We start from the raw sequence: 27,158 nt of genomic DNA, 5'->3' as shown, positions 1-27,158 counted from the left end.
TGGACAGGGGAGAACCAGGTGAGTGGACAGGGGAGGACCCCTGGGTGAGTGGAAAGGGAAGGACCCCCGGGTAAGTGGACAGGGGAGGACCCCCAGTGTGAGTGGACAGGGGAGGACCCCCGATGTGAGTGGACGGGGGAGGACCACTAGGTGAGTGGACAGGGGAGGACCCCCGATATGAGTGGACAGGGGAGAACCACCAGGTGAGTGGACAGGGGAGGACCCTCAGGTGAGTGGAAAGGGAAGGACCCCCGGGTGAGTGGACAGGGGAGGACCCCCGGGTGAGTGGACAGGGGAGGACCCCCGGGTGAGTGGACAGGAGAGGACCCCTGGGTGATGGACAGGGGAGGGCCCCCGGTGTGAGTGGACATGGGAGGACCCCCGAGTGAGTGGACAGGGGAGGACCCCCGGGTGAGTGGACAGGAGAGGACCCCTGGGTGATGGACAGGGGAGGGCCCCCGGGTGAGTGGACATGGGAGGACCCCCGGGTGAGTGGACATGGGAGGACCCCCGGGTGAGTGGACATGGGAGGACCCCCGGGTGAGTGGACAGGGGAGGACCCCCGGGTGAGTGGACAGGGCAGTGTTCCCGGGTGTGAGTGGGCAGGGCAGGGCCCCCGGGGCTGTTGGCCCCGCACACGCACAGAAGGACGAGGCCCGAGGACACGGTGACCAGATATATTGAGGGAGGCCCCTCGAGATTAGCACAGGGTTAGAAAGATTATAAAGATACACAACCCTCCCGCACCCCACGACAGACACGCACAGCACAGACCCCCCGCCCGTACAAATATGGCTTCTGTGTAATATGGACAGAGTGTGTTTCAGCTCAAGGGAAAGTCCGTTCCCGAAGCGGGTGCTGGAGCCGGCGGGGCCCCCCGCCCGCCGCTGGAGAGGGTCCGGTGCCCGGCGTGCAGGGCAGTACCTGAAGGGGAGGGCGGAGCTGAGAGGTAGCCCCCACGGGCGCCCCCCGGGGTTGCGGGGACACACGGGGGACGACGGGGAGAGCAGCCTGCGGCCGCGGCCCCCACTCCCCCGCCTGGAAGACAGGACAGGATGGAGGGCAGCGGCCCCCGCACAGGCCGGGGGGTGCGCGATGGTCATTCTAGGTCAGGGGCCGCGGGAGCCTGGGCTGCCTAGCAAAGGACACGTCTCCCGCCACGTCGGGCCGAGCGCCCTGCTCAGGGAGGGACGGCCAGCGGCCGAGGGGCAGCGGGGCCCCCTCCCCTTCCGTGACACGGTCACCTCGGCCGGCCCTCCCACGGGCGCGTGGCACGGACAGGCACGCGCCAGCCTCTCACGCGCACACACGGGACTGCATGTTCCATGCACACACACACACGCGGGCACAGGTGTCCGCACCCTCCCTGGGGGGTGGGGGCAGAAAACCGCGCTGAGCACAAAGCCTTGAGTATTCTTGTTGCAGCTGCCTCTGGACGCGGAGTTTGCGCAGGGGGAAGCGGGCGGGACCGTGCATCAGGCCAGGGCTGGGCGGGCTGGGTGCTGCCTCTCTCCCGCGGCTGGCCCTGAGTGGCTTCCTCCGCGTGCACGGGCGGGTGGTACCCGGGAGCCCCCGTGGGGCTGCACCGTCCCGTCCCCCCACTGCGCGGCCCAGGGCTCGGGCGGGCCTCCCTGTCCAGTCCGAGGGGCGGCAGCTCCTACCTCCCCCGCCTCCGCCCAGGGCCCCTGCTCCAGCCCGGAGTTGGATCGGATTTGGGATTGTTACAAAAATAAGAAGAACCCAAACGCAGAGAAGCCATGGAAAGGGCTGAGGGCACCCTCCCCCCGCCCTCCTCCCTCCCCATTCCAAACCGAGTACAAAACCGTCCCCCCAAAGCAGACATTCTGTACAGGGGTGGGGGCCGGGGAGCAAGCGGGAGGGCGGCCGAGGTCGCTCTGTACAAGTCCCGTTGGTGGAGGCCTGGCAGTGCCCCGGGCCCGGGCGGGCACAGCTCTAGATGAAATACTCCTTCTTGTCCTCGCCGCCTGCCTGCCCGCCCTCTGCGTTGATGATGGCCGTGTCTGCGTCCGGGGCGTCGTCGGAGCCCTTCGCCTCGTGAGTCAGGTAGGTACCTGCCGAGAGGCCGCAGTCAGGAGGGTGCCCGCCTCAGCGTCCCCCCAGCCACAGGCCCAGCCCCGCTGTAAGAGGAGACAGGCCACGGAAGGGCACTCTCTCCCCGCGTGCTCTGCTGTGCACACTCATGCATCTGCAGGGCACACGTGTGTGCATGTCGTGTGGGACTGCGTGTCCCCTGTGAGGATATCTGCGTGTTGTGTGTGGGCACGGGTGTGCGTGTGACCACGTGGGCGTGAGCCCATCGCTACACACTCTCGTGGCTGCGTGTTCCGGTCTGGACCGTGAGCGAGCATGTGTGTGTGTGGCGTGCGCACGTGTGGGAGCAGTGTGACTCTCCCGGTCAGCTCCGGGGGCCGCCCAGGAGACTGGGGTGGGCAGCACGGTGGGGGGAGCAGGAGGGGGCGCTGAGCCCAGGCCTGGCCCTGGCCCGGGAGGGGGGTGCTGTCCTCCCTGCAGGCTGCTGCCACCGTCCCCTGCGCCCGCGTACCCACCTTTGTGCCGGATCAGGTAGTGGCCAAGGAAGATAAGCAGGATGAGCATCAGGAAGACGACGAACGCCACGATCCCGCCGATGATGGCGTGGTAGTTGTTAGGGGACGAGGGCAGCGGGCTGGGGTCTGTGGGAGGGGCACAGGGTCAGGGCAGGCCCTGAGGAGCCAGACTCAGACCCCGGGCGTGGGGGGGAGGCGGCCTCTCCGAGAAGGCGCTTCTCTGGGGTGGGGGTGAGGGTGGCTCTGGGCTGCACCCTGGTCTCTGAGCAGCGTCAGGGGACGGGTGTGTTCGTGGATGAAGGGATAAACCCATCCGCTCCCCTCAGCCCTCCCGCCGAGCCCCTAAGCCTGACCCTGGGCGTGGAGGGTCAGACCAGGGTGCGGGAAGGCGCCTCTCGTTCCCCGTCTGCTCCTGCTCCTCCAGCTCGGTCAGGGCCACACCGAAACAGCGACCTGTCCCCCATGTCTGCAGGAGCAACGCCTCAGGCAGGGAGTCCTGGTCTGCTACCCCCTGCCCACGTCCTCTTGCACTGGCCAGCTGGGCAGGGATGAGGAGGGACCGCGTGCTTTCAGCATGGCCAGAGTGTCAGGAACTCTGGGGAATGCCTGCCTCAGCCCCTTGCTTGGGCGCCCTCCTGTGGCCACGGTGTGATAGAGTGGGATAGAGTGGGCCCCGGGTGCCATGTGGGCTCTGGCACTGTGTGGGCCCTGGGTGCCATATGGGTCCCAGGTTCCGTGTGGGTCCCGGGTTCCATGTGGTACCCAGAGCGGTGCCCGTGCTCCATACCACAGAAGCTCCCACTGGCCCCACCAGGCTGTGTTTCCCTCACTCAGATGCCTCCATGTCCCCCTGTTTCTGCACGTGGACTAGAAACTGGACGCTGACCCGGGAGTGGACCGGTGTGGGGCTCACGCACCCACTTCTTCAGGGAGCTCGAAATGCAGACCCCAGGAAACCAACCCGGGGTCACACAGAGGCTGTGGGGGGGGGCACCCCTGGAGAAGCAAACGGTTCCAGGGCCGGGAGACCTCTGGGGTCCTCATTGTCGCTCCCAGGCCCCAGGGAGATGGCCTAGGTCAGGGTTCAGGTACCCTGCAGGACGGGCTGCAGTAACTCATGGCTCCACCAGGTGTCAGCACTGAGCAGCCACACGTGGAGGGGGTCGGGGGAGGGGCGGGATGGGCAGGAGGACGGTCGTGGGAGGACAGGGGCAGGGCGCCACCTACCGTTGACGTTGAGCGTGTAGTAGGCCTTGAAGCTGCCCATGTTGCTGGTGGCCGTGCAGCCGTAGGTGCCGCTGTCGCTCTTGTTCAGCAGCTGGAAGACCAGGGCGCGCTCCTGCGTCATCTTCAGGGGCGGCAGGCTGCCCTCCTTCTCCCACAGGAACTGCTGGGGGCTGCGGGCGGGGGCGGCAGCTCAGCACCACCCACCTCCGCCCGCCCCCCGCCAGGCCGCCCACCGTGGGTCCTGTTGGGGCTAGAGGGCGCGCTCCCGGCATGCTCTGGCTTCACGTGGCCCCCAGGGGCCTGAGCGGGTGGGTCCTGGGGAAGGTGGGTCCCCAGGCAGGTGGGCCCACAGGTAGGTGAGTCCTGGGCAGGTGGGTTCCCAGCAGGTGGGCCCCAGGCAGGTGGGTCCCCAGGTAGGTGGGCCCCAGGCAGGTGAGTGAGCCCCAGGTAGGGAATCCTGGGCAGGTGGGCCCTGGGCAGGTGAGTCCTGGGCAGGTGAGTCCCAGGCAGGTGGGCCCCAGGCAGGTGAGTCCCTGGGCAGGTGGACCCCGGGGCAGGTGGGCCCTGGGCAGGTGGGCCCCAGGCAGGTGAATCCCCAGGTAGGGAATCCTGGGCAGGTGGGTTCCCGCAGGTGGGCCCCGGGGCAGGTGAGTCCCAGGAAAGGTGGGTCCCCAGTTAGGTGGGCCCCAGGCAGGTGAGTGAGCCCCAGGTAGGTGAATCCTGGGCAGGTGGGTCCCCAGATAGGTGGGGCCCAGGCAGGTGAGTCCCGGGGAAGGTGGGCCCCCAGGTGGGTTAGTCCTGGGGCAGGTGGGACCCAGGGCAGGTGAGTGCCGGGGCAGGTGGGGCCCAGGGCAACTGAGCCCTGGGCAGGTGGGTCCCGGGGCAGGTGAGTCCCCAGGTAGGGAATCCTGGGCAGGTGGGCTTCGGGCAGGTGGGCCCTGGGCAGGTGAGTCCCAGGCAGGTGGCCCCGGGCAGGTGGGCCCTGGGCAGGTGAGTCCCAGGCAGGTGGGCCCCGGGCAGGTGGGCCTGAGCAGGTGGGCCCCAGGCAGGTGGGCCCCAGGCAGGTGGGCCAGCACGGGCAGGCGGTAGGTCCTCACGCGGGGTTGCCTCGGCCTTCGCAGTGCAGCAGCAGCTTCTGGCCCTCGCGGGGGTGCGGGGGGTCCGGCCTGATCATGGCAGTGGGTGTGTCTGGAGGGAGAGGCGGCCCCTGAGTCCAGGCACCAGCGGGCAGCTGCCCCTGGCCATGGGCCCCCCTCCGTCATGCCCGCAGCCCTGACGTACACAGGACTTCAATGCGCTGCGTCGTGAAGCGGTCGGCGCCCTTGAGGGACTCATGCTTCACGGCGCACACGATGTCCACCCCGTCATCCTCCCGCGACACCTGGAAGGTCACGGAGCTGCTGACGGTGAAGGTCTTCCCGTTGGGGTCCTCCTGGATCCGGGTCGGTTCTCCTGAGGGGCAGGCACAGAACAGGTGAGCCCTGCGGCCTGCAGACTGCGAGTGCCTGAGACGTTCTGAAGCAGGGGGCGATGGGCACGCGTGCACGCACACACGCATGCACGCACAGCCTTGCACACACGCAGGAGAGAGCACACTGACACCAGCAGCACACGTGCTCAGACATGGCACACACGTGCAAGCACATGTGAGCACACACGAGTGTCCCCAGGTGACCTGCTGCCCTCCTGCTCTCTACTCTTGTCTGATGCGCAGAGAGTAGACAGACACACGGGGAGTAGGCAGACAGAGACAGACAGACAGACAGGACTGACAGACAGGGCAGACACAGAAAGACAGACAGACAGACAGGGCAGACACACAGACACACAGACGGCAGACAGACAGGACAGACAGGACAGACAGGGCAGACAGACACACAGATGACTGACACAGAGACAGATGGACACACAGACAGGGTAGACACAGAGAGACACACAGACAGGGCAGACAAGACAGACAGACAGGACAGACAGACAGGGCAGACACACAGACAGGCACACAGAGAGGGCAGACAGAGACACAGAGACAGACATACCAAGAGGGCAGCACAGAGACAGGACAGACAGACACACAGACAGGGTAGACACAGAGACAGACACACAGACAGGGCAGGCAGAGACAGACGGACAGACAGACAGGACACAGAGACAGGGCAGATAGAGACAGACAGACACATAGACAGGGTAGACACAGAGAGAGACACACAGACAGGGCAGATAGACAGGGCAGACAGACACACAGACGACAGACACAGACAGGCACACAGACAGGGCAGACAGAGATAGATGGACAGACAGGACAGACACAGAGACAGGACAGACAGGGCAGACAGAGACAGAGACAGACAGACAGGACAGACACAGAGACAGACACAGAGACAGGGCAGACAGAGACAGATGGACACATAGACAGGGTAGACACAGGAGACACACAGACAGGGCAGACAGAGACAGACGGACACATAGACAGAGTAGACACAGAGAGAGACACAGGGCAGACAGGACAGACAGACAGGACAGACAGGGCAGACACACAGACAGACACACAGAGAGGGCAGACACAGACACAGACACACTGAGAGGGCAGCACAGAGACAGGACAGACAGACAAGGCAGAGAGAGAGAGAGAGACAGACACACAGAGAGGGTAGACACAGAGACAGACACACAGACAGGGCAGACAGAGACAGACGGACACATAGACAGAGTAGACACAGAGAGAGAGACACAGACAGGGCAGACAGGACAGACAGACAGGGAAGACACACAGACAGACAGACAAGGCAGACACATAGACAGACACACAGACAGGGCAGACAGACAGACAGACACAGACAGGGTAGACACAGAAACAGGGCAGACAGAGACAGACGGACAGACAGGACAGACAGACAGGACAGACACATAGACACACAGACAGGGCAGACAGACAGACAGACAGACACACAGGGCAGACAAAGACAGACGGACAGACAGACAGGACACAGAGACAGGGCAGACAGAGACAGACAGACACATAGACAGGGTAGACACAGAGAGAGACACACAGACAGGGCAGACAGACAGGGCAGACGACAGACACAGAGACAGGCACACAGACAGGGCAGACAGAGACAGACGGACAGACAGACAGGACAGACACAGAGACAGGACAGACAGGGCAGGCAGAGACAGACAGACACATAGGGTAGACACAGAGACAGACACAGAGACAGGGCAGACAGAGACAGACGCACAGACAGGGCAGACAGACACACAGATGGCAGACACAGACGGACGGACAGGGCTCCCGCCCCGGCAGCAGCACGTACCCTGCAACAGCTGACCCCCCTTCCTCCAGCTGAGCTGGGCCGCGGGTTTGCTTCCGGAAGAGCGGCAGTTGAGCGTGATGGTCTCGTCCTCTCGCAGCGGGGACTTGTACCCAGTGATGACGGGCTTCTGGGGGATTCCTGTCCAACAGGCCGGCGGAGGGACGTCACGCCCGTCTCCCCACCCGGGACCCCCGTGCTCTGGGGTTCACGCAGGAGGGCGGCCGTGACCCCGTCAGGGGGCTGAGAGGGAGACCCTGGGCAGGGCCCCTCGAGGGCCAAGGGTGCAGCTCACGGTGCCGAAACGGGTGGGCACGGCACCTGGGAGGGTCGAGGAGGGGTGGGAGGTGCTTCCCTCTGTACTGCACGGGGCCCCGGGGGTGGCCACTCACCCAGCACGGTGACCAGGGACTTGGCGGTGCGCACGGGCATGGTGAAGATGGAGCAGGTGTACTCGCCCTCGTCCGCCAGCGCCACGCTGCTGATGCTGATGCTGAGCTCGTGGGGCGTCGACTTCACCAGCTGGATCCGGTTGTCTCGGAGGGCTGGGCCGGGCACGCGGCGTCACACACCGTCCACCCAGCCCCGCCCCCGGCCCTGGGTGCAGGACTGTCCTGCACTCCCTTCCCGGGCCTCCCTCGGCACCGGGGCTGGACCTGGCCTGAGGGCCCTGCGCAGGGGCGGGAGGGTGGGACCTCCTGACCTCACGAGGGGAGGTCACCTGGGACCCCGGACCACCCACGTTCCGGTCCCCTCCCTCCCGGAGGACGTGCTGGGTTACCTCTCTTCTCCCCGAAGTACAGCGTCTGCTGGGCGGGGTTGGACCACTGCAGGGAGGAGTCCTCGTGCTCCCGTACCTGGCACTTGAGTACCACGGTGCCCCCAGCCACTACCGTCTCGTCGGACGTCCAGGGTTGACTGTCTGCAGGAGCAGAGCAGGCTAAGTCCTGGAAACGCGCCCTCCACCCCTCCCCGTTCCGCTTCATCCACAGTCCAGACGCTGTCTCTGAGCTTGCAGGCAGGACAGAGGTGGGGGCTGCCTGGTCTCCTGGCCGACCCCAGAAACGCAGCCCAGGAGCAGTGCGGCCTGGGTGCAGTGCGACCTGGGTGCAGCGTGGCCGGGTGCGGTGTGACCTAGGTGCAATGTGGCCTGGCCTGGGTGCAGCGTGGGCCAGGTTCAGTGCGGCCTGGGTTTCGAGTGGCCTGGTTGCAGCGTGATGTGGAAGTGGTGTGTCTCAGGTGTGGCGTGGCCTGATATAGAGTGGCTCAGGAGCCGCGTGGCCTGGTACAGATCGGCACGGGGGGCAGTGTGGCTCTGCCCAGTGCTGCAGCCCCACTTTCTGCTAACCCTGAGCACCCCAGGCTGCCCCCAGCGCAGGCTGTCTGGTGCCCAGTTCCGCAGGCAAACCAGCTGGACACTCGCTGCAGGAAAACAACTGCTCAGACACACACAGGCAGGACGCAGAGAAGCAGTTTCCCCGGACTCTCGACGTTTTCCCCCCCGACCACCACCTCCCGCCCCTCAGCACCGGGTCCCCTCTGGCCGCTCCCCACCCAGTGTAGCCTCGTGCCCACGGCCGGTCTCAACTCAGTGTCCCACGCGCACACCGAGGGCGCCTACCGCAGGAGGTCTGGGCTGAAGGAAGCCAGACACCGACCCCACTCAGCCCCCTCGTCGCAGGGTCAGAGACGGGGCCTCGGGGCTGGGGTGCGGCTGCCCGGTGAGACGCGGCTGGACACTGCAGCACTTCCAACAGGTCTGGCCCCAGGTGCCCTGGGGGCCCCTCACGGGCAAGGGCACCTTGGAGCCTCACTGCAGGTGTGGGCGTTCTAGATGCCAGGACCCCGCTCCCCTCCCCCAAGACAGATGTTCAGAAAACCGTGGAAACGTGGAAAGTGAAACATGAAGTTCCCAGGCCCCGACTGACCGGAGGGGCTTGGGGCCGGCGGGCAGCGGGCGGCGGGCCCCGCACCTACGTCCCGGCCCGCTCTGCTCTCGGGGCGAAGACCCCAAGTCCACACGAAGCCTCTCTGCATAAAAGCGCACGTCCTCCCTGGACCTCTGCGTCGGTGACTCCGTGCCCGGGCAGGTGGGCTCCTGAGGGCGTGGTCCCTCGTGCAGGCGGGCCCCCTCTGTGTCCACACCAGGGGTCTGTCCTGCGCTCACGCCAGCGGCTGTCTGGCCGGCGTGTCTCGGTGCGGGGCGGACGAGCATGGAGGTGGGTGAGATGTGGCGGAGGGGGGTGGGATGGTGTGGATGGGTGAGGTTGCTGCGGTCTGGCGGGCTGTGATGGACCCTGCGTCTCACCTTGGCTGTCGGGGCTGCTCCAGCCTGTGGAGCCCACGGCCTCATCCACGGGAGCCAGGGTTCCCGGCTCCACGTCCTGCTCCTGCCAGACGCCTGGGGAGAGAGTCTCTATCAAGCAGGAGCCCTGCACGCTGCCGCCGGGGGCGGTGGGCCGGGCGCCGTGTGGGCCGGTGCTGTGTGGGCTGGGGGCTGTGTGTGTCGGGCACTGTGTGGGTCGAGGGCCGTGTGTGCTGGGCTGTTGTGTGCTGGGGGCTTGTGTGTGTGCGGGTCGGAGGTTTGCGTGGCAGGGCTGTGCGTGCCGGGGGCTGCGTGTGTGGGCGCCGTGTGTGCTGGGGGCTGTAGGCTGTGAGTCTGGTGGGGGGGGGGCTGTGATCCCTGAGGGGTGGAAGGAAGTGGGCGTTCATGGTGGTGGTGGTTCTGTGGAGACTTGGAGATGTGGTACAAGTTGGTGGTGATGGGGAGATGGAGAGCCGGGGGGGGGGGGGGACTCAGCTTGTGCTGGATGGCCACGGGGAAGTTCGGTCCCCAGGACCCTGAATACTGATAGCGGCCACGGAGCAGGGAAGGGGCCGCGGCTGCCCTGTTGCACTGTCCCCGCGGGGGCCACGGGTGGGCAGGAGCACGGATGCTGCAGCGAATGGGGAAGGGACGAGAAGGCAAGGTGTGACCCCAGGACGAGGGGTTTCTAACGGGTCTGTCTGCTGCTGTCGGGAGCTCCGACCCCCGTGTCCCCCTGGGCTGGGCTCAGAGAGACTGGCCCTTGCCCTCAGTGAAGAACTGCCCGGCCACTCTGTGGCGCCTGCCAAGGTCAGAGTCCCTGTGAGGTGGCCCAGCGTCCCACCCCGGGGAGGAACGAGGCAGAGAGCGGGGACAAGGGATGGGGACTCGGCCAGGGCCAGTCGGGGCCACAAGAGTCGCTGTCTCCCTGGGGTTGGGGACACCCTGTCCTTAGCTGGGGGTGCAGAGGGGCACCTAGGGGAGACGGGGTGATGTGGGGGTCACGGACCGAGGGGCACGGAGGGTTGAGGGCAGGAGGAACCCATACCCAAGCAGCACCGCTGGCCATGATGCCCCATGCTCTGGACATGGCACAGTGTCCTCTGCACATGGCTGACGGCCCTCCCCTCTGCACATGGCCTAGGACCTCCCCTCGGCCCATGCCCTGACCCCAAGGCCAGCTTCTCTGGGGGTGTCATGGGACACATGTGGGATGGGACGGTGGTGGTGGGGCCCAGGGCTGGGGGACGCCCCTCTAGCTCTGCTGGATGGGCAGTGATGAGCTGGTTCCAAGAGGTTCCGTCCCTGAGTCTGTGCTACTTCAGAAGGCCCAGGGACCCCTGGGGGATGGCTGGGTGGCTTCACGGAGGGAACAGCCAGCACGGAGCAGGCAGGGTGCAGGGATCCGTCCCTCTCGCCGGCCAGCCTCACTGCCCATCCCCCCACCCCCGCCCTGCTGGCATCTCTGCAGACGGCGGCTCAGGGGGGATGGTGCCGCCCCTTCACCTGGACACAGGTCACAGTGAGGGCCCCAAGCAGCCACGCCCAGGGAGCCAGACACGGCGCCCCCCGGTGTTCTGGAAGGTGCTGGTGACCCCTCTTGGGAGGACGATTCTCCCTGGTCCTGCAAAAGGCCCCTAGGCTCCTGGTCTCCTGCCCGAGGGTCCCTATACTCTGCCCAGTGGGCGCCCAGGATGGTAAACCCGGGAGCAGACAGGCAGAGCTCACCCCTGGCCTCGCGCCTTCCGTGGATTCCCACCCATGGCAGCCTGGGGTCCCACGGGCAGTCTGGATGCGGGGCAGGTGGGCACTGGGTGTGGACGGTTCCTCACGGCTGCCCTCTGTCCTCTCTGGGGATCCCTGTGGGCCCGTGATCCCTGTGAGAATACACACGCCTTCGGCCCTCACACTCTGGGACAGCACCTCCTGGAGGGAGGACGGGGACTGCCTAGTTGGAGTCTCCGTCCTCGGCCCCTCAGAGCCCTCTGCTGGGCACTTCTGGGCTGGCTGCTCCCGGCTGCCAAGGGCTGGGCTTGGAGCAGACCACGGCTGTCTCCTGTGGCCGCAGCACCTGCGGGAAGACGCCTGGTCAGTCACGGGAGGTGGACAGCAACCGTACTGGGCGCCAGGCAAGGGACAGGGCGGCACCCGCCCGTGATGGGAGGGACGTCCAGGCTGAGCTGAGGAGAGTGGACAGAGAAGCCATGGTTAGGGAGCACCAGAGCAGGAGTTTCTGGGTTCTATGGTGCTCTGGGCTGTGTGTATGCTGCGAATTGTGTGTCTGGGTTGTGTGCGTGTAACTGGTCTGTGTGTCTGGCCTGTGTGTGTGTCTGGGCTTTGTGTATGGGCTGTGTGTGTCTGGGCTGTGTGTCTGGGCTGTGTATGTCTGGGTTGTGTGCATGTAACTGGGCTGTGTGTGTAACTGGGTTGTGTGTCTGGCTGTGTGTGTGTATCTGGGCTGCGTGTGTCTGGCCTGTGTGTGTGTCTGGGTTGTGTGCATGTAACTGGTCTGTGTGTATCTGGGCCGTGTATCTGGGCTGTGTGTGTAACTGGGTTGTGTGTGTAACTGGGCTGTGTCTGGCTGTGTGTGTGTATCTGGGCTGTGTGTCTGGGCTGTGTGTATGTGTATGTCTGGCTTGTGTGTATATCTGGGTTGTGTGCGTGTAACTGGTCTGTGTGTGTCTGGGCCGTGTGTCTGGGCTATGTGTGTGTCTGGGCTGTGTGTGTGTCTGGGCTGCGTGTGTGTAGCTGGGCCGTGTGTCTGGGCTGCGCCTGCCCTGGGCTGAGTGCCCCGGCCCTGTGGGTGCGGGGACCCAGCTGGAGCCGGCAGCCCTGTTCTGACGGTGACTCAGCTGCGGCTCCAGGCTCCGGGGCCTCCTCCAGTCGGGTGGGTGGGACTGTGGCTCTTGGGAATCTGGGGGCGGCAGAGCACAGGCCCCCACGAACCACCCACCCCGTCCTTCACTGCCTGTCCTCCTGCCCTGCCCCTCGGTCCCCCACTCTCTTGTCCGCTGTCGTCTGCCCGAGTCGGGGCCGCTGACCTGGCAAGGGGCCTTCTCGCCCCGTCCCCGTCCCCTCCCCGGTCCCGCCTGGCTTGTTTACCGCCGTGCTGCTTGCGGCCCCCTGGGCCCGGCACGTCTCTGCTTGCTCTGCCCTCCCTGGAGACCCTGGGACGAGCAGACCAGGGACACAGACGCCAGCAACTCCCAGTGCCCGGGGCCAGTCTTCCGGTGCCCAGGGCCAGGCTTGTGTCCACCAGAGAAACCAGAGATGAGGCTGACAGAGGGTGTGTGTTGTGTGTGTGTACCTGAGCACGCATGTGTGTGTGCATGTGTATGTGTGTGTGTGTGTGTGTGGCTGTGGGGGTCAGGCCATGGGCAGGATTGTGCTTGTATGTGAATGTGTGTGTGCATATGTGTGTATATGTTACTGTGGCTGTGGGGGTCAGGCCATGGGTGGGATTGTGTGTGTATATGAATGTGTGTGCATATATGAGTGTGGCTGTGGGGGTCAGGCTGCGGGTGAAATTGTGCGTGTGTATGAGTGTGTGTGTACCCATGCACGCGTGTGTGTGCATGTGTAGAAGTGTGTGTGTGTGGCTGTGGGTGTCAGGATTGTGCTTGTATATGAATGTGTGTGTGCATATGTGTGTATATGTGACTGTGGCTGTGGGGGTCAGGCCATGGGTGCGATTGTGTGTGTATATGAATGTGTGTGTGCATATGTGTGTATATGTGAGTGTGGCTGTGCGGGTCAGGCTGCGGGTGGGACTGTGCGTGTGTATGAGTGTGTGTGTGTGTGCGCATGTGTGTGCGTCTGCATGTGTGTGCATATGTGAGTCTGTGGAGGTCAGGCTGTGGCCGGGATTGTGCATGTGTGTGAGCATGTGTGTGCATGTGTGTGCATCTGTGTGCGTGTGTGGCTTGAAGGGTCAGGCTGTGTGGGGGAGGGTGGGGGTCACTCTGGGGTTGGTGAGGGGGGGAATGGGCGGTGGGCACTTCCTGCCCATCTGAAGAGGCTGCTGAAACGAAGGCTGGTTTTCTGGCCTGGGACGGTGTGTGGAGAGGAGGGTCCGTGTCTGAGCAGGCCGGGTGGGCACCAGGGGGCCGAGCGGGAGTCGCCCCGCCACTGTGGGGGACAGTCCAGGTGTCCCAGGCGCTAGAGGGGCCTCTGACCACACAGATGACCGTTTTCCCTGTCCCCAGACCTGCCCTCGCAGCCTGGGTCTGGCCATCCTGGCTCTCAGGACCCCTCCCCCCAGCCTGCTGCTCGAGATGGGTCCGGGATGGGTCCCTGCAGCCCGTGGGTGTTGGGGCCGGTGCCTCGGGCGTGACCTCACTTCCGGTCCCTGATCTCGGAACCCTGCAGGGGGCATGCCCTGGTGCAGTGGACTGCTGGGGGGAATGGGGACCCTGAGGACAGACAGAACAGCCTGTTCCCAACTGCCCGCTGAGTTTAGGGACTGCAGGGGCACGAGACACAGGGGTGGGCCAGGGGCCCCGCGGGTGACCCTGACTCACGGACACGGCAGGCACAGTGCTGTCCATAGAGAGGGAACTGCCCTCCCAGGGCCCCCTGCTGACCCCTCCATCTCTGCCCTGCCACCCTACCACACTCCTCACACCGCACTGTCCCCTCCTGCCCTGGCTGGTGGCCGGCGGGCTGGCTGTGGGGAGGACACGGGTGGCGTCCTGTGCTGGGCAGAGCAGCAGCCCTCGTGTCCGGCTGTCCATCCCGCCCTCCTGTCCACCCATGGCGGGTAAACCCCACCCCAGCCCCTTCCGACTCATACTGCACGTCACTGGGCACCAGGGCTCGAGACGGGGTGGGGGGGCAGGCATGTGCCCCGCTCATCAACAGGCCACCTGCACCGCACATCCGGCCTCTGCCTGGAGGGATGCTCAGGGCCCTTTTCTGGGCGTCCACGACCCACACGCCACACTCTTCTCCTGCTGCTGCTTTTTATCCCTGACACCAGCACGGCTTTCCCCGTGACCCAGATAGGCCGCCCTTCCCGCGGACCCAGCCCAGTCAGAACCGTCCTTCCTTCCAGAAAACCATATGGCCTCGCTCCGACTTCCTCCCCAAAGCAGGAGACAGCCCCTCTCTGCAGCACGCCCCCTGGGAGGGGCCGAATCCTCACCCGCCTGGTGAAGGCTCTGCCCATCTGTCGCTGAAACCAGAGAGGACCAGTGTGGAGCCACGGCCCACAAAGGTTTGCGGTTACAGGGCAGGGATTAGCGGGGACGAGGAGGAACGGGGGGTGGGGGGGGGTGGGTGGGGGGGGGGGGTGGGGGGGGTGGGGGGTGGGGGGGCTGGAAAGACGGAATCTCAAGAGCCAGAGAGGGGACTTGGGGCCGGGGTCAGGTGCTCACCTTGCACGCAGCCTACTTGGGCGTGGGATGACACTACGGCCCCCGAATGCCAACAGGTGTGACCCTGGAGAGGCGCAAGCTCTGCCAGGTGTGGCCCTGGTAGGGCCATCCCTGCTGGGCCCCAATCACGCCCCGCTTGTGGGTCCAGCTATGGAACTGCTGTGCGTGTGGCCGGGAGGAGGGGTGGGGCCGGGCCCTGGAGCCCCGCCCAGAGCCCTAGAGTAGGCCCAGGTAGATGTCTGCAGGGCTGGAGCCCCAGCACCACGTACAGAAATAGCTCCTGAGCACAGACCAAAGGACTGGGGAAGGAACTGCAGGGCTGAGGCAGTCTGGGCTGTGTCCGGGCAGGGGGAGGCTGGGAGGGAGGCAGCCTGGTCCCGGGGCTCCCAGAGCTGCACACGGGCTGCCAAGCCCTGGGCACTGACGGGCTTCTCGGAGCCCCCAGGTTTTCCCCGAGACATGGCCAGCCCCTCCCCAGGCTCTGCCCTGCTGGAGTCCGTGGGCGAGATTCTGGGTTGGAAGCACAGAACCAGGTGGCAAAGCAGCCGGGCCTGCCTGTGCCGTGGCCTGGGCCACCCGCCTTCCCATCGCTCCTTGGGCCCGTGGGCAGAGAGTGGACGGTCAGTCCCCAGATGAGCAAGCTGATACCCGCCCTGCTCACCTCTCCACAAGGCAGTGAGATCTGGGGGCCTGGCGGGACGCAGGTGAACCCCAGCTCCAGTGTGGATGGGGGAAGGGCCGGCCCAGAGTGGAGAGGGGATGCAGTCATGCTTCTGTGCACGGTCCTTGGCCTCCCTGCCTGTCCTTCTTCAGGAGTAGGGGAGGCAGATGGAGGGGGCATCCCTGCAGTGAGCCTGCGGAGGGGACCGAGGCCCAGAGAGGCCGAAGGAGAGGAGGCCTGGGGCCTGCACTCTTGGCAGGGGAACTCGCGCCCGGAACTGCTGGCCTTGAGGGATGAGGCTTCCCCTCGCAGCCAGTGGGAGCAGAGGCGGGTCCCCGGCACTCAGCCTGCTGTGGGCTGAGCGGACTCGGATTGTGGACACCAGCATTTGGGCAAGGACGCTTGTGTGGTTCTTGTTGGGGGAGGTGCGGCCCTCAGCCCCGAAGGGCAGCGGAGTCCAACTCAGAGGCGTCCTCGGGACCCAGCTCGGCCCTGGAGCGAGTGTACCCAAGACCACCAGGTGCTGAGTCAGTGGGGGAAGCCAGGCGTCACGCCTGGTGACACTCCCCCACTGCCCGACGTCCCCCAACAGAGGTGGCCGGCAACCCATTTACATGAAGAAAGAAAAGCCACTCATGCCCCCTGGAACCCACCTCCTCCCAGCGAAGAAAGCACCCAGTAGCCCCTGCTGATTCTGGTTTTTTGGGTGTTTTTTTGTTGGGTTTTTTTTTTTTTTTTGCTTTTTGGGTCACACCCGGCAATGCTCAGGGCTGACTCCTGGCTCTGCATTCAGGAATTACTCCTGGCGGTGCTCGGGGGACCCTAGGGGATGCTGGGAATTGAACCCGGGTCAGCCGCATGCCAGGCAAACGCCCTCCCCGCTGTGCTATCACTCCAGTCCTGCCCCTGCCGATTCTGATGCCCCCAGAGCCTCAGCAGTGCTTTGCCCACTCTGAGGGAGCACTAGCTCATGAGACCCCCCTCAGCAGGGGCTGCCTGGGCCGAAGGAAGCAGCACTCTGGGGTGCTGGGAGGCTCAGCGTGAGGCCAAGGGCCCGCGAGCGACCCGTCCCCTCCCACGGCACAGTCTGGGGGGCTGTGGGCTCGGGGCCCACCTTTGAAGGCTGCTTGAGCCCACACAGAGGAGCAGATTCTGAGCACAGAGATGTGCTGCTTTTCCTGTCTCTGAACCGAGGTGGGCGTCGGGGACCCGCCCGCCACGCTCTGCCTTAGCCTCTGTGCCCGGGCTGGGGCGCGTTTACCCAAGTGTATAGGGTGTGTTGGCACACATGTGCCCGTTTGCCCGGGCGTGTGTGTATGCAGCTACGTGTGCGTGGACGTGCCTGTGTGCGGGGGGCCCGCCCGAGACTGCACAGGTGGAGTGATGGCCTGCAGGACCTCGGAGAGAGGCAGGGAGCAGGCCAGCACCATGGAGAGCTCAGAGGGCAGGTAGCCCTGGGGCCTTCGGGACCGGAGCTCAGGCGCTGCGGGCGGGTACGGCCCCGCCCTCAGAGCCAGGGTGTCCTAAGCTGACCCCACATCCAGACGCCGTCCCCACCTCGGGGGGCCTCCGGGGGACCCATGGCCCTGGTGTGTCCAGGAGCGGACCACCAGTCCGGGTGCTGCAAGTTGCAGTAATTAGGAGAGTTTTGTAACAATCAGTGGTGCTGGAGGGGTTTAATTTGCTACAACCAATTAGGGATAAATTACGGTTCTCTCTGGTGTGGGAAACACGTTTCCACCCGCTGAGGGGCTGCACCCATCGGCCCTGGTGGTGCGCGGGCTGGGAGTCCCCTTGGGGAGTGGCCGTGTCCAGGGCAGGCCTCGGCATCCTCTCTGGCCCGGGAACTTCTCCCGTCATTTCTAGTCGCTTCAGGGCAGAGCCTGTTGGCGAGCTGAGTCTGCTGGGAAAACTGCCCACTGCTCCGAGTCAGGGCTCCTGAGGGGACTGGCAGGAGGGACCCCCGGGCCTTAGCACCAGCTGCTGCCTCTCACAGCCCTCACGGGGGCGGCCCTGAGGGCCAGCAGGGTTTGGCCGCTGATGGCCCGGCTTGGGCTGCCTGTGGCTCTCCTCATCTCAGCGGCATCCCCTGGGAGAGGCCGCCTCTGAGGTCACGCCAGGGCCAGCCTCACATTCTTACAGCCTGAGTTTTCATTCAGCACCTGGGGTTGGGGGGAGGCTGTCTGTGGCTTTGAGGGGCCCCGGAGTCAGTCAGCAGGACAGTCCATGGCCCAAGGCACGGCCTGTGCCAGGAGCAGTGAGGCCAGCTGAGGTCTCTCCCAGGAACAGGTGGGCGGCCCGGGAGGGGGCACCCACCACCCTCCTGTCTGCACCCGGGGCTCGGAGTGACCCCTCAGATAGTCCCCAAATTACCCTAACCGGCCCTCCTGGTTCCGGGACCTTCAAAGGGGTCCAGACCCCAAAGGCTGCCCGGTGAGTGCTGGCTCAGGGCACTGTGTCAGACGGGCAGCCCCAGCACTGGGTTCAAGTACACGGAGGGGTCTCGAGCACAGAGAGCCCAGCAAAGAGGGGCTGCTTCTCACCCTGCCTGTGTCTTATACGAAGGGAGATGTTGCCTGGACGGCTGCCCAGCCCAGCCTGCCTGGGGGGCGGGCTCTGGGTCCCCAGGCCTGGGTGGGTGTGCAGGGCAGACCCCCCCACCCCACCCGTCTGCTGGGGCAGAGCCGAGAGCAGCTTCTCGGGTGCTGCCGGGCGCATCGGTGACTGGGCCTGAGCTCTACTGGGCACCTGGCCAGGGGGCTGCAGCATGGACGGCACTGGACAGAAGGTCATCAGGGAGGGCTGGGGACGCTGCTGCCATCTGTCTCAGTGCTGAGGGCCATGGCCAGCTCAGTCGTGCCCCCGAGGTGGGGTGTCCAGCTCTGACGCCTGCGTTCAGAGGTCACCTGCGCTCTTGGGGTTCTCCTGACCCCAGTGTGCAGATCACCAGCACTGCCTCCCATGCCTCCTACCGGTGATCCCACCCAGCCAAGTCAGAGCTCCCCACATCTGCCTGAGGACCCCAACCAAATCAGAGACCCCTCATGTCTGGCTGGAGACCCAAGCCAAGTCAGGGGAACCCCACATCTGCTTGGGGATACCAACCAAGTCAGGGACACCCCACATCTACCTGGCGACCCCAACCAAGTCAGAGACCCCCATGTCTGACTGGGAACCCCAACCAAGTCAGGGGAACCCCACGGGTACCTGGGGACACCACCAAGTCAGAGACCCTCACGTCTGGCTGGGGAGCCCAGCCAAGTCGGGGGCACCCCAGGTCTGCACGCTGTGTGGGACCCCTGGCCTCCAGCACTGCATCTCTGCACCCCCTACCCAGGCCCACCCACCCAGAATCACTGAGACAGAAGGGCTGGTCCTCACAGGCCCCTCCAGGCTTGGATGCTTCTCGACCCCCCCGCCCCAGACCCACTCCCCGCAGAACCTCCCCTCCAAAGTCTCCTCTGCAAGGGGGTCCCAGGAGGGCTGGCCTGGGGGACAAGGCCCCAGGGTCGACACCTCTGCTGGGGCTGCAGGGCCCCTTTCTGGTCCCAGACTGGGCCACTGAAGGGGTGTGGCTGGGTCTGCCTAGGGGAGGGTCGGGGCCTGGGGCCTGGGGGGTTCCCCGCGGCCCAGGGGGAGGGGGCTGGGGTGTGGGCCAGGCTCCCGGGCAAAACCCAGCAGAGCAGGTCAGGGCTGTCCACCGCGCCGGTCGGGCCTGGCTCCCCGCCTGTTTGCTTCTGATGAAATCCTCTACATCATCCTCCCGCCGCCGCCCCGCCCTGCGCCCAGCCCCGCTGGCCCGTCCACCGCCCTGGGCCTCCGTTTCTCCTCCCCTGCGGCTCGCTCTGTCTTGGCATCTGGCCGGGCACGGCCACCACCCTCCTCTGCCCTGCACCCCCCTCCCGCGCCCCTCCCTCCGCAGGGCCCCCGGGGCCCCTCCTGCCCGGGATGGATTCCTCCAGTCCCTCCTGGTCAGCCCAGCCCCCTCCGGGCTGCGCCGTGGCCCCCTGGGGCCCGCCGCCCCGCCCCCACACCGGGCACTACCCGCCCAGACGCCCCCACAGCGCTGACCTACATAGCCCAGCCCGGGGGAGGGGCTGCGAGCCCCCCCGCCCTCCCCGCCGCCCCTCGCCCGTGGCCAACCCCGGAAGGTGAATTCCGGCGGCGGCGGGCCGGCTCGCGCCCCCACCCCAAATTCTGGGGGATGGAGCGAGCCCCAAGGCGCGGCTGCGGCGGCCTCCCCGGGTCCCCGCCGGCTCCGCGACCTCCCCCGCCGCCCCCGCCTCTGTCTGGGCTTCTCCGAGCCCGACTGCGGCCGTCAGGCCTCTCCGCCCGGTGTTGTTGTTTTGCTCCACCGAGAAGCCCCCTACCCACGCCCCCTGCGCTGCCGCCCTCCGCCCGCCCGGCCCAGGGCGGCTCCGCCGGCGGCGGGTGGGGCGCGGCGCTGTTTGCATGCAGCAGTTTGGGGGTGCGCTGGCGCCGACCCCCGCGCGCACGCACAGACACACAGACGCACGGACACACAGGCAGCCAGATGGACACACAGACACAGACACAGACACACGCGCACACGCGCGCGCGCGCAACCCCCCACCCTCCCCAACGCCCTGCCGGGAGCGGCGACAACCGCTCCCCGCCCGCCCCCGGCGCACGGGGACACGGGGGGACCCGGACGGACCCGGACGGACCCGGACGCGCGGACACGGCCCGGCGCCGCGGGGCCCTTCCCCGGGGGCCACGCAGACCCGCGCCTGCGCCCCCCGCGCGCGGCGGAGACGCCCCCCGCGCGCGGAGAGCCCCTGCCCGCGGGAACGCCCGCCCCCGGAGAGCCCCGGTCCGCGGAGACGCCCGGTCCCCGGAGACCCCCGCCCCCGGAGACCCCCAGTCCGCGGACGCCCCCGCCCCCGCCCCCGGAGACGTGCCCCCGCGCAACAAAGCGCGCGCCCGCGCGCCCTCCCGCCCGCGGGAACCCCCGCCCGCGGAGCCCCCCGCCCGCCCGCCCGCGGACCCCCGTCCCCGGAGCCCGCGCCCGCCCGCCCGCCGCCCGCGCGCACTCACCGTCCTGCGTGGGGGTGGCCCCGCCGGGCGCCCCGCACGCCAGGAGCAGCAGCAGCGGCAGCGGCAGCGCGCGCGGGGCCCCCATGGCTCGGGCGGCCGCTCTCGGGCCGCTGTCCGGCCGCTGTCCGGCCGCTGTCCGGCCGCGGGGAGCCCGGCCGGGGACGCAGGAGCCGCGGGCGGCGGGCGCGCCGGCTAAATAGGACGCGGAGCGAACCATTCCGGGCGGCGGGGGGACGCGGGGGCCGCGCCGCCGCAGCCCCGCGCGTGGACGCGCCCGCCGCTCCCGGGGGACCCCGCTGCGGGGCGCCGCCCTCCCGTCCCCGCCGCCGGGGACCCGGGCGGCCGGGCGCGGCGACCCCCGGGGCGGGCGCCCCGCGCGCTGCCCCGGAAGCCCCCCGCCCCGCCCGGGGCGGTCTCTGCGCGTCCTGCCCGCGGCCCGGGTCCGCGCCAGCCCCTTCCCGGGGCCCGCGACCCCCGCCGGGGCCCCGGGCCCGGTGCCGCGCTGTCCCCTCCGGGGTAGAGGGGTCGATCCCGCACCCCGGCTGGGACGCTCAGCACCGGGGGCGCTGCCTCCCGGAGCTGGAAGGTTCTGGGAGGGAGTGGGTCCCACCCGTCCCAGCCAGGCCAAGGGGGTCCCGGGGGCCTCCACCCGGGGAGCACCAGGTGCCTTCCACGCCGGGACCTGGGTCGGGTCTGAACTGCGGAACCCCCGGGGCCCCCCCACTCCTGGACTGGTTTCTCCTCCTCTCCCGCACCCCTCCCCGCGCGCCCTCCCCGCCTCTCCTCTTCAGGTCTCTGTGGCGGCCTGTGACCTAGGAATTGCCAGGGAAGCAAGAGGAAAGGAGGAAAAGTTCTGCGCAGATGGTGGTGGTGGGGGGGGGGGGGGGGGGGGAGGCCGGAGAATGATTCCTGGAGGGTCCTCGGGAGCCAGAAGGCTGCCCGCTGGTGCTCTCTCCCTCCCTCCCTCCTCTCCTCTCTCCCTCCCTCCTCCCTCCCTCCCTCTCTTCTCTCTCTCCCTCCCTCCTCCCTCCCTCCCTCTCTTCCCTCTCTCCCTCCCTCCTCCCTCCCTCCCTCTCTTCTCTCTCTCCCTCCCTCCTCCCTCCCTCCCTCTCTTTTCTCTCTCCCTCCCTCCTCCCTCCCTCCCTCTCTTCTCTCTCCCTCCCTCCTTCCCTCCCTCTCCTCCCTTTCTCTCTCTCCCTTCCTCCCTCCATCTCTCCCTCCCTCCCCTCTCTCCTTCCCTCCCTCCCTCTCCCCTCTCTCCTTCCCTCTCTCCTGCCCTCTCCCTCCCTCTCACCTTCCCTCCCTCCCTCCTCTCTCTCCCTTTCTCTCCCCCTCCCTCTCTCCTAACCTCCCTCCCTCTCTCTCTCTCCCTCTCCCTTTCTCTCCCCCCTTTCCTCCTGCCCTCTCTCAATTCTTCTCTCCCTCCCTCCCTCCCTCCCCTCTCTCCCTCCCTCCCTCCCTCTCCCCTCTCTCCTTCCCTCTCTCCTGCCCTCTCCCTCCCTCTCACCTTCCCTCCCTCCCTCCTCTCCCTCCCTTTCTCTCCCCCTCCCTCTCTCCTAACCTCTCTCCCTCTCTCTCTCTCCCTCTCCCTTTCTCTCCCCCCTTTCCTCCTGCCCTCTCTCAATTCTTCTCTCCCTCCCTCCCTCCCTCCCTCTCTCCTGAAAAGCCTGGGTGACACCTACTCACGCCCTTTCCACTGGCATTCAGCCCACTTCCAGGGACCTGCCCGGGGAACAGTTTCCACCAGCCCCCTCCTCCGGGGCTTGTGAGGGTGAGATGGAGGGTCCAGGGAGGTGAGGGTGGGCCTTGTGCACTCAGCGCTCGAGAGGGCAGGAGGCCAGGGCTCTGGATGGGCAGCGGGGAGGAGGGACTGGGTGGTCTTGGCCAGGATGGGCCCTGGTGCTGTGCGTCTGAGGCCGCAGGGCCAGTGCAGGGGAGCAGAGCTCTTCGGGACAGGCTGGCAGGAAGAAGCTGGTCCTCCCCTGCCTCCTCTTGCCACCTCCGCCATCAGCATCCGCTCTGCCCTGCTCGAGGACCTGGGAAGTGGAGGCTGAGATTAGCCTTGTGGGCTCAAGGGGCGTCCGCTGGGAGGGACCCCTGTGGCAATGGCCGTGGTGGGGTGCCCTGGAGCTCACCTTGCAGAAGAACTCCTCACCTGTGCAGGCGCTCTGAGCTGGGGCTCCCCCTGGGAAGGCCGGCCCAGGCCAGCGTGGGTCCCTGTGAGGAGAGTTGCTGTAGCAGGGGCCGTGCTGGGGTCTCTATGGTTACGTGGCTCTGAAAGGCCATGGCCTCAGCTGTGCTCCCCAGAGTGGGCTGAGGGGGGGGCGCGCTTGGCTCCTGGGCAGCCCGGGCCGGGGGTGTGGAATGTGAGGTTGGCACGGTGCTGGCTGGGTGTGCATTCCTGTCCCCACTCCCGGGCCACGTGAGGGACGCGCCCTATTCATGGGGCAGCGGGTGGCGGGTGCGAGCTGGCCTGGCCTCTGCCGACCCTTGGGCTCCCGGGGGCTTTTTCTTCCCCGGCAAACTCGCGTGGGCTCCGCTTTAATTTTCCACCCAACTAACCAGCCGTCTCCTGCTGCCGCTCACTCCCGCCATCCAGTTTTAATTAACCCCATCCTAATAATAGTCTCGGTGTACTTTTCACACTAACCTTAATTGAATTCTAATTCACATCCCAGCCCTACTGCAGCACGGACTCGAACGCTGACTCCGCTTGAGCCTGCAGCCGCCCCTCGCCAGGCCCCCCGGGATGGGCTTGAGAGGCTCAGGCCGAGTGATGGGATCTTCCCGGCCCTACAGCTGTGGCAAGAAGAGGGTCCCTCGGGCTCTGCCGTCTGTAAACAGTGGACTCCGATCCACTCCCCTGGCCTGGAGGCTGGAGCGGTCTCTCCAAACTTGGGCACTGCTGCCTCTAGAGTGCTTTATGCCCAGAGATGCCCTTGCCCGGAGCTACCTTGTGTCGGGTGGGGGGTGGGTCTGTGTTATCTCTGCCCTGCAGGGCTGCCCTGAAAAGCTTGAATCTTGTCATTTTTTTTTAAATTTTTTATTAGCGAATCACTGTGAGGTATACAGTTACAGACTTACCAACTTTCATGCTTGCATTTCAGTCATACGATGGTCGAGTACCCATCCCTCCACCAGTGCCTGTTTTCCACCACCAATGGTCCCAGAATCCCTCCCACCACCCCCACCCCGTCCCCTCCACCCCACCCCACCCTGCTTCTGTGGTCGCTCTCTCCTTTTGGGTGTTGTGGTTTGCAGTAGAGGCATTAAGTGGCCATCATGTTCGGTCTAGAGTCTCCGTTCAGCCCACATCTCCCATCCCGAGCGGGCCCTCCTAGCACCCTTTACTTGGTGGTCCCTTCTCTATCAGAGCTGCCTTTTCCCCCAGAATGCGAGGTCAGCTTCTAAGCTGTGGAGTTATCCTCCTGGTCCTTACCTCTACTGTTCTTGGGTGTTGGTCTCCTGTGTAAACTCACACAAAATAGGGGGCACGGCACCCACAGCGGCGGTGGCTCTATCTCTCCCGCCACCCGCATTCAGTAGTCTCACCCTTCTCCCACCCCGGAGAGGTCGATGGCGATGGTCAGGCAGAGGAAGGAACGAGGGCCAGGCTGGTAGGTATTAGTCGTAGTTTATTCTGATTCTCTCCTCATCTGTCTCTGCTCCTGTCTCTCTCTGTCTCTCCTGTCTCCGACACCCCCCCCCCCCCCCAATCTACAGTCTCCTTATATCTCTCTCCAAGAGAATGGGGGAAACAATTACAAATAGGTGTGGTCACAATCAATAGGGGTGGAGATCAACGGGGGTAGAAATCTTAGCCTCAGGGAAGACCGCTCCTAGGACAGATCCTTCCTCAGCAGGAGGACCCACCCTAGAGCAGAATCCCATGGGCGGGCGTGCCTCTCCTCTCCTTGTCCGACAAGCATATAAGAATATAATATAAATCATTTTGTATGGATACAGTAAGAAATATCTTAAACTTATAGAATTGCTCTCCTAGGGCCATCTTGATCTCAGACTGCGGTGCTCAGGCCAGATAGTCTTTCCCACCCCTAGCAGGATCCTAGTCTTGTCGTTACCTTGGATCATGACAGCATTTGTCCATGATCAAACTCTTAACTTATAGTTAAGAATCGTGGCACTTTGGCCTGGCCCATTTCGCTGCCAGGGTAGCTCACCGCTTGCCCTGGGTCCATTCAGTCCCTCGTCGGGACCCTGCTTTTGGGGTGTTAGGAACTAAGGGCAACTGAGGCTAAGTCGAGAAAGCAGATGCCCGGGAGTGAATAATATTCAAGGCCAATCAAATCCTAAGTTACAGAGCATAATGTTAATGGTCTTCCTGTATCTATACAAAAAGGATATTACCTTAAGGTAAACTATTCATAAGGCATAGGGAGAGGAGAAAGGCAATATTTCACTCATACATATAAAATCATAGATTTCTGGGAAACTGATCTTACAGATTAACAGTCTGATTAAGGGGGAAGCTGATTAACTGGGTGGGAAGGAGAGCATAGGGAAGACTGTTTACATGTTTACATGTAAACACAATGGAAGTGGAAGTGCCTCTGGAGCACTGTGATGGGTGTAACCAGATTAATGGGTGTAACCAGATAAACCTAAGCTTCTTGTGGAAGGACAAAGCAATGTTACCCAACAGTCTCCCATTCTGTTACTTTATATGCCACAAATGGAATCTTGTCATTCTTTCCTCAAGAAACAAGAAAACTGGAAGAAACAAGAAAACTGGATTCTCAGTTGTGTCTGCCCAATTAAGCTGTCGTGTTTATAAACACTGGAGCCTGATAAGCCCTTCCCCGCAGACATGATCAGAGAACAGCAGTTGTCTGGCAGCCCTCCTGCACACCAGGAATTCCACAGTGGCAAGGTGACCCAGATAAGGCCACACACACACACACACACACACACACACCCCTGTCTGTCTGTCCGTCCGTCCGTGGCCCACAACCTGGTGAACCCACTTGGCAGCTGTGAGTCTGCACCGTCCTCTGACTGTGGAAATTCTGGTCCTCTGAGGTGGCTGGGAAATTTGAGGCGAGCCGAGTGCGTCTGGGCTCCAAGCCTTCTGGACGCGGCGTGGTTTGCGTGAGCTGTACATAAGGAGGGTGAGTGGGAAGGCGGAATAAGTGGCTGATAGGGTTGACTAATCAGCTGGGTCCTGAGCCAGCTCCCCAGAGGGGCTCTAGAAAGTTCCCGGGGGTGGCATTCTGCTCCACGTACAAACACAAACAAAATCAAACAGGACTTCTGTCATTTCTGTCTCACCTGCAAACGCCTCTAGGACGGAAGCCCCCTCCATCCAGCCCCCTCACTGGAGGCAACGTGGCTGAGATTGGGGGCTTCACCCCGACCTTTGATGTCTTTAAGAAAACCTATTCGCTTCGGGTTTTATGTTATGTTATGTTATTGTTATCATTATTTGAATCACTATGAGACAGACCCTTACAGAGCTGTTCATGGTTGGGTTTCAGCCCTGCAGGGTTCCAACACCCATCCCTCCACCAGGGCACATTTCCCAGCACCAGTGAACCCGGTTTCCCTCCCATCACCCCCCACCCCACACCCTGCAGCCTGCCTCTATGACAGGCACTTTTCTTCTTTGTCTCTCTGTCTCCGTGTCTCTGTCTCTGTTTCTGTCTCTGTCTCTTTGTGGTTTGCAATACAGATACTGAAAGGTTATCAGGAATATCCCTTTACCTACCTTTTCTTTTTTTTTGCTTTTTGGGTCACACCCGGTGATGCTCAGGGGTTCCTCCTGACTCTGCACTCAGGAATTACTCCTGGCATATTACTATGGGATGCTGGGACTCGAACCCGGGTCGGCCGTGTGCAAGGCCAACGCCCTCCCCGCTGTGCTATCGCTCCAGCCCCACTGTCTCTATATCTTACCTACCCTAACCCTAACCCTCCGCCCCCCACACACGTGTGGTTGATTCCAACTCTCGCCCAGTCCTTCTAGCCCCTGCTAACTTCAGATTTTCTGATCTTAATTACTAAATAAATGGACATGCAGATGTGGACCCACACCCACACCCACCCGGTTTTGACACCCAGAAAGGAGCCGCGAGGAGGTGGCGGAGGCATCCTGCAGCCTGTGTCTGGCAGCCCACGAGCAGGGGCAGGAGGAGAGGGGACCCGCAGTGGGGAGGGGCCCCAGGGGGCGTGACCAAGCTGGGGTCTGCTAGGCCAGCATGCACGTGTGTCCCATGCCCACTCCTGGGTTCCCTGCACATGCGTGTGTTTGCACAATTCTACTGGGAGTTCTGGGTACATATGTCTTTTGCCTGTGTTCACTGCACAGACGTGCCTGCGAGCACATGACTGCATGCGTGAGTGTGTCTCCTGTGTGCAAGCTCTCCTTCCCTGTCGACCCAGAACTCACGAACGCTTGCCTGTCTGCCACACACACGTGCCCTTTATTCAGATGTGCCCTGTGTGCAGGTGTATATCACGTGTGTGCCCTGTGTGCAGGTGTGTGTCACACGTGTGCCCTTCGTGTAGGTGTGAGTTGACCATCCCTGAACGTCACAGGCCAACACAGGCTCACCCCCGTCTCCCATGCCCACACGGGGCAGGAGAAGCATCTGTGGGACTGAGGCCATGACCTCCTGGCCATGGGGGCCGGGTCACTCC

At 64.7% G+C, this 27,158-nt stretch overlaps 1 protein-coding gene across 2 annotated transcripts; it reads right to left on the bottom strand.

The window, feature by feature from the left end:
* Positions 1–1,650: 1,650 nt before the first annotated feature.
* CADM3 (cell adhesion molecule 3) lies at positions 1,651–20,733 on the bottom strand. Of its 2 annotated transcripts, XM_056109562.1 has the most exons (10): positions 20,502–20,733; positions 9,411–9,503; positions 7,884–8,024; positions 7,495–7,647; positions 7,106–7,243; positions 5,076–5,246; positions 4,892–4,982; positions 3,795–3,964; positions 2,568–2,693; positions 1,651–2,072 (listed from the first exon to the last, which is right to left on the bottom strand). In XM_056109562.1, the coding sequence occupies exons 1-10, from the start codon at positions 20,716–20,718 to the stop codon at positions 1,954–1,956; spliced, it is 1,419 nt and encodes a 472-aa protein (XP_055965537.1). In that variant the 5' UTR covers positions 20,719–20,733; the 3' UTR covers positions 1,651–1,953. The 2 variants fall into 2 exon arrangements, with proteins under 2 accessions (XP_055965537.1, XP_055965538.1); XM_056109563.1 differs by lacking the exon at positions 9,411–9,503.
* Between the last annotated feature and the right edge of the window lie 6,425 nt (positions 20,734–27,158).

The sequence above is a fragment of the Sorex fumeus genome, unplaced genomic scaffold (genome assembly GCF_029834395.1).
Source record: "Sorex fumeus unplaced genomic scaffold, SorFum_2.1 ptg000316l, whole genome shotgun sequence".
In the NCBI taxonomy this organism is placed as follows: domain Eukaryota; kingdom Metazoa; phylum Chordata; class Mammalia; order Eulipotyphla; family Soricidae; genus Sorex; species Sorex fumeus.
The sequence above is the reverse complement of the archived record's forward strand: the minus strand, read 5'-3'. Positions and strand labels throughout refer to the sequence as shown.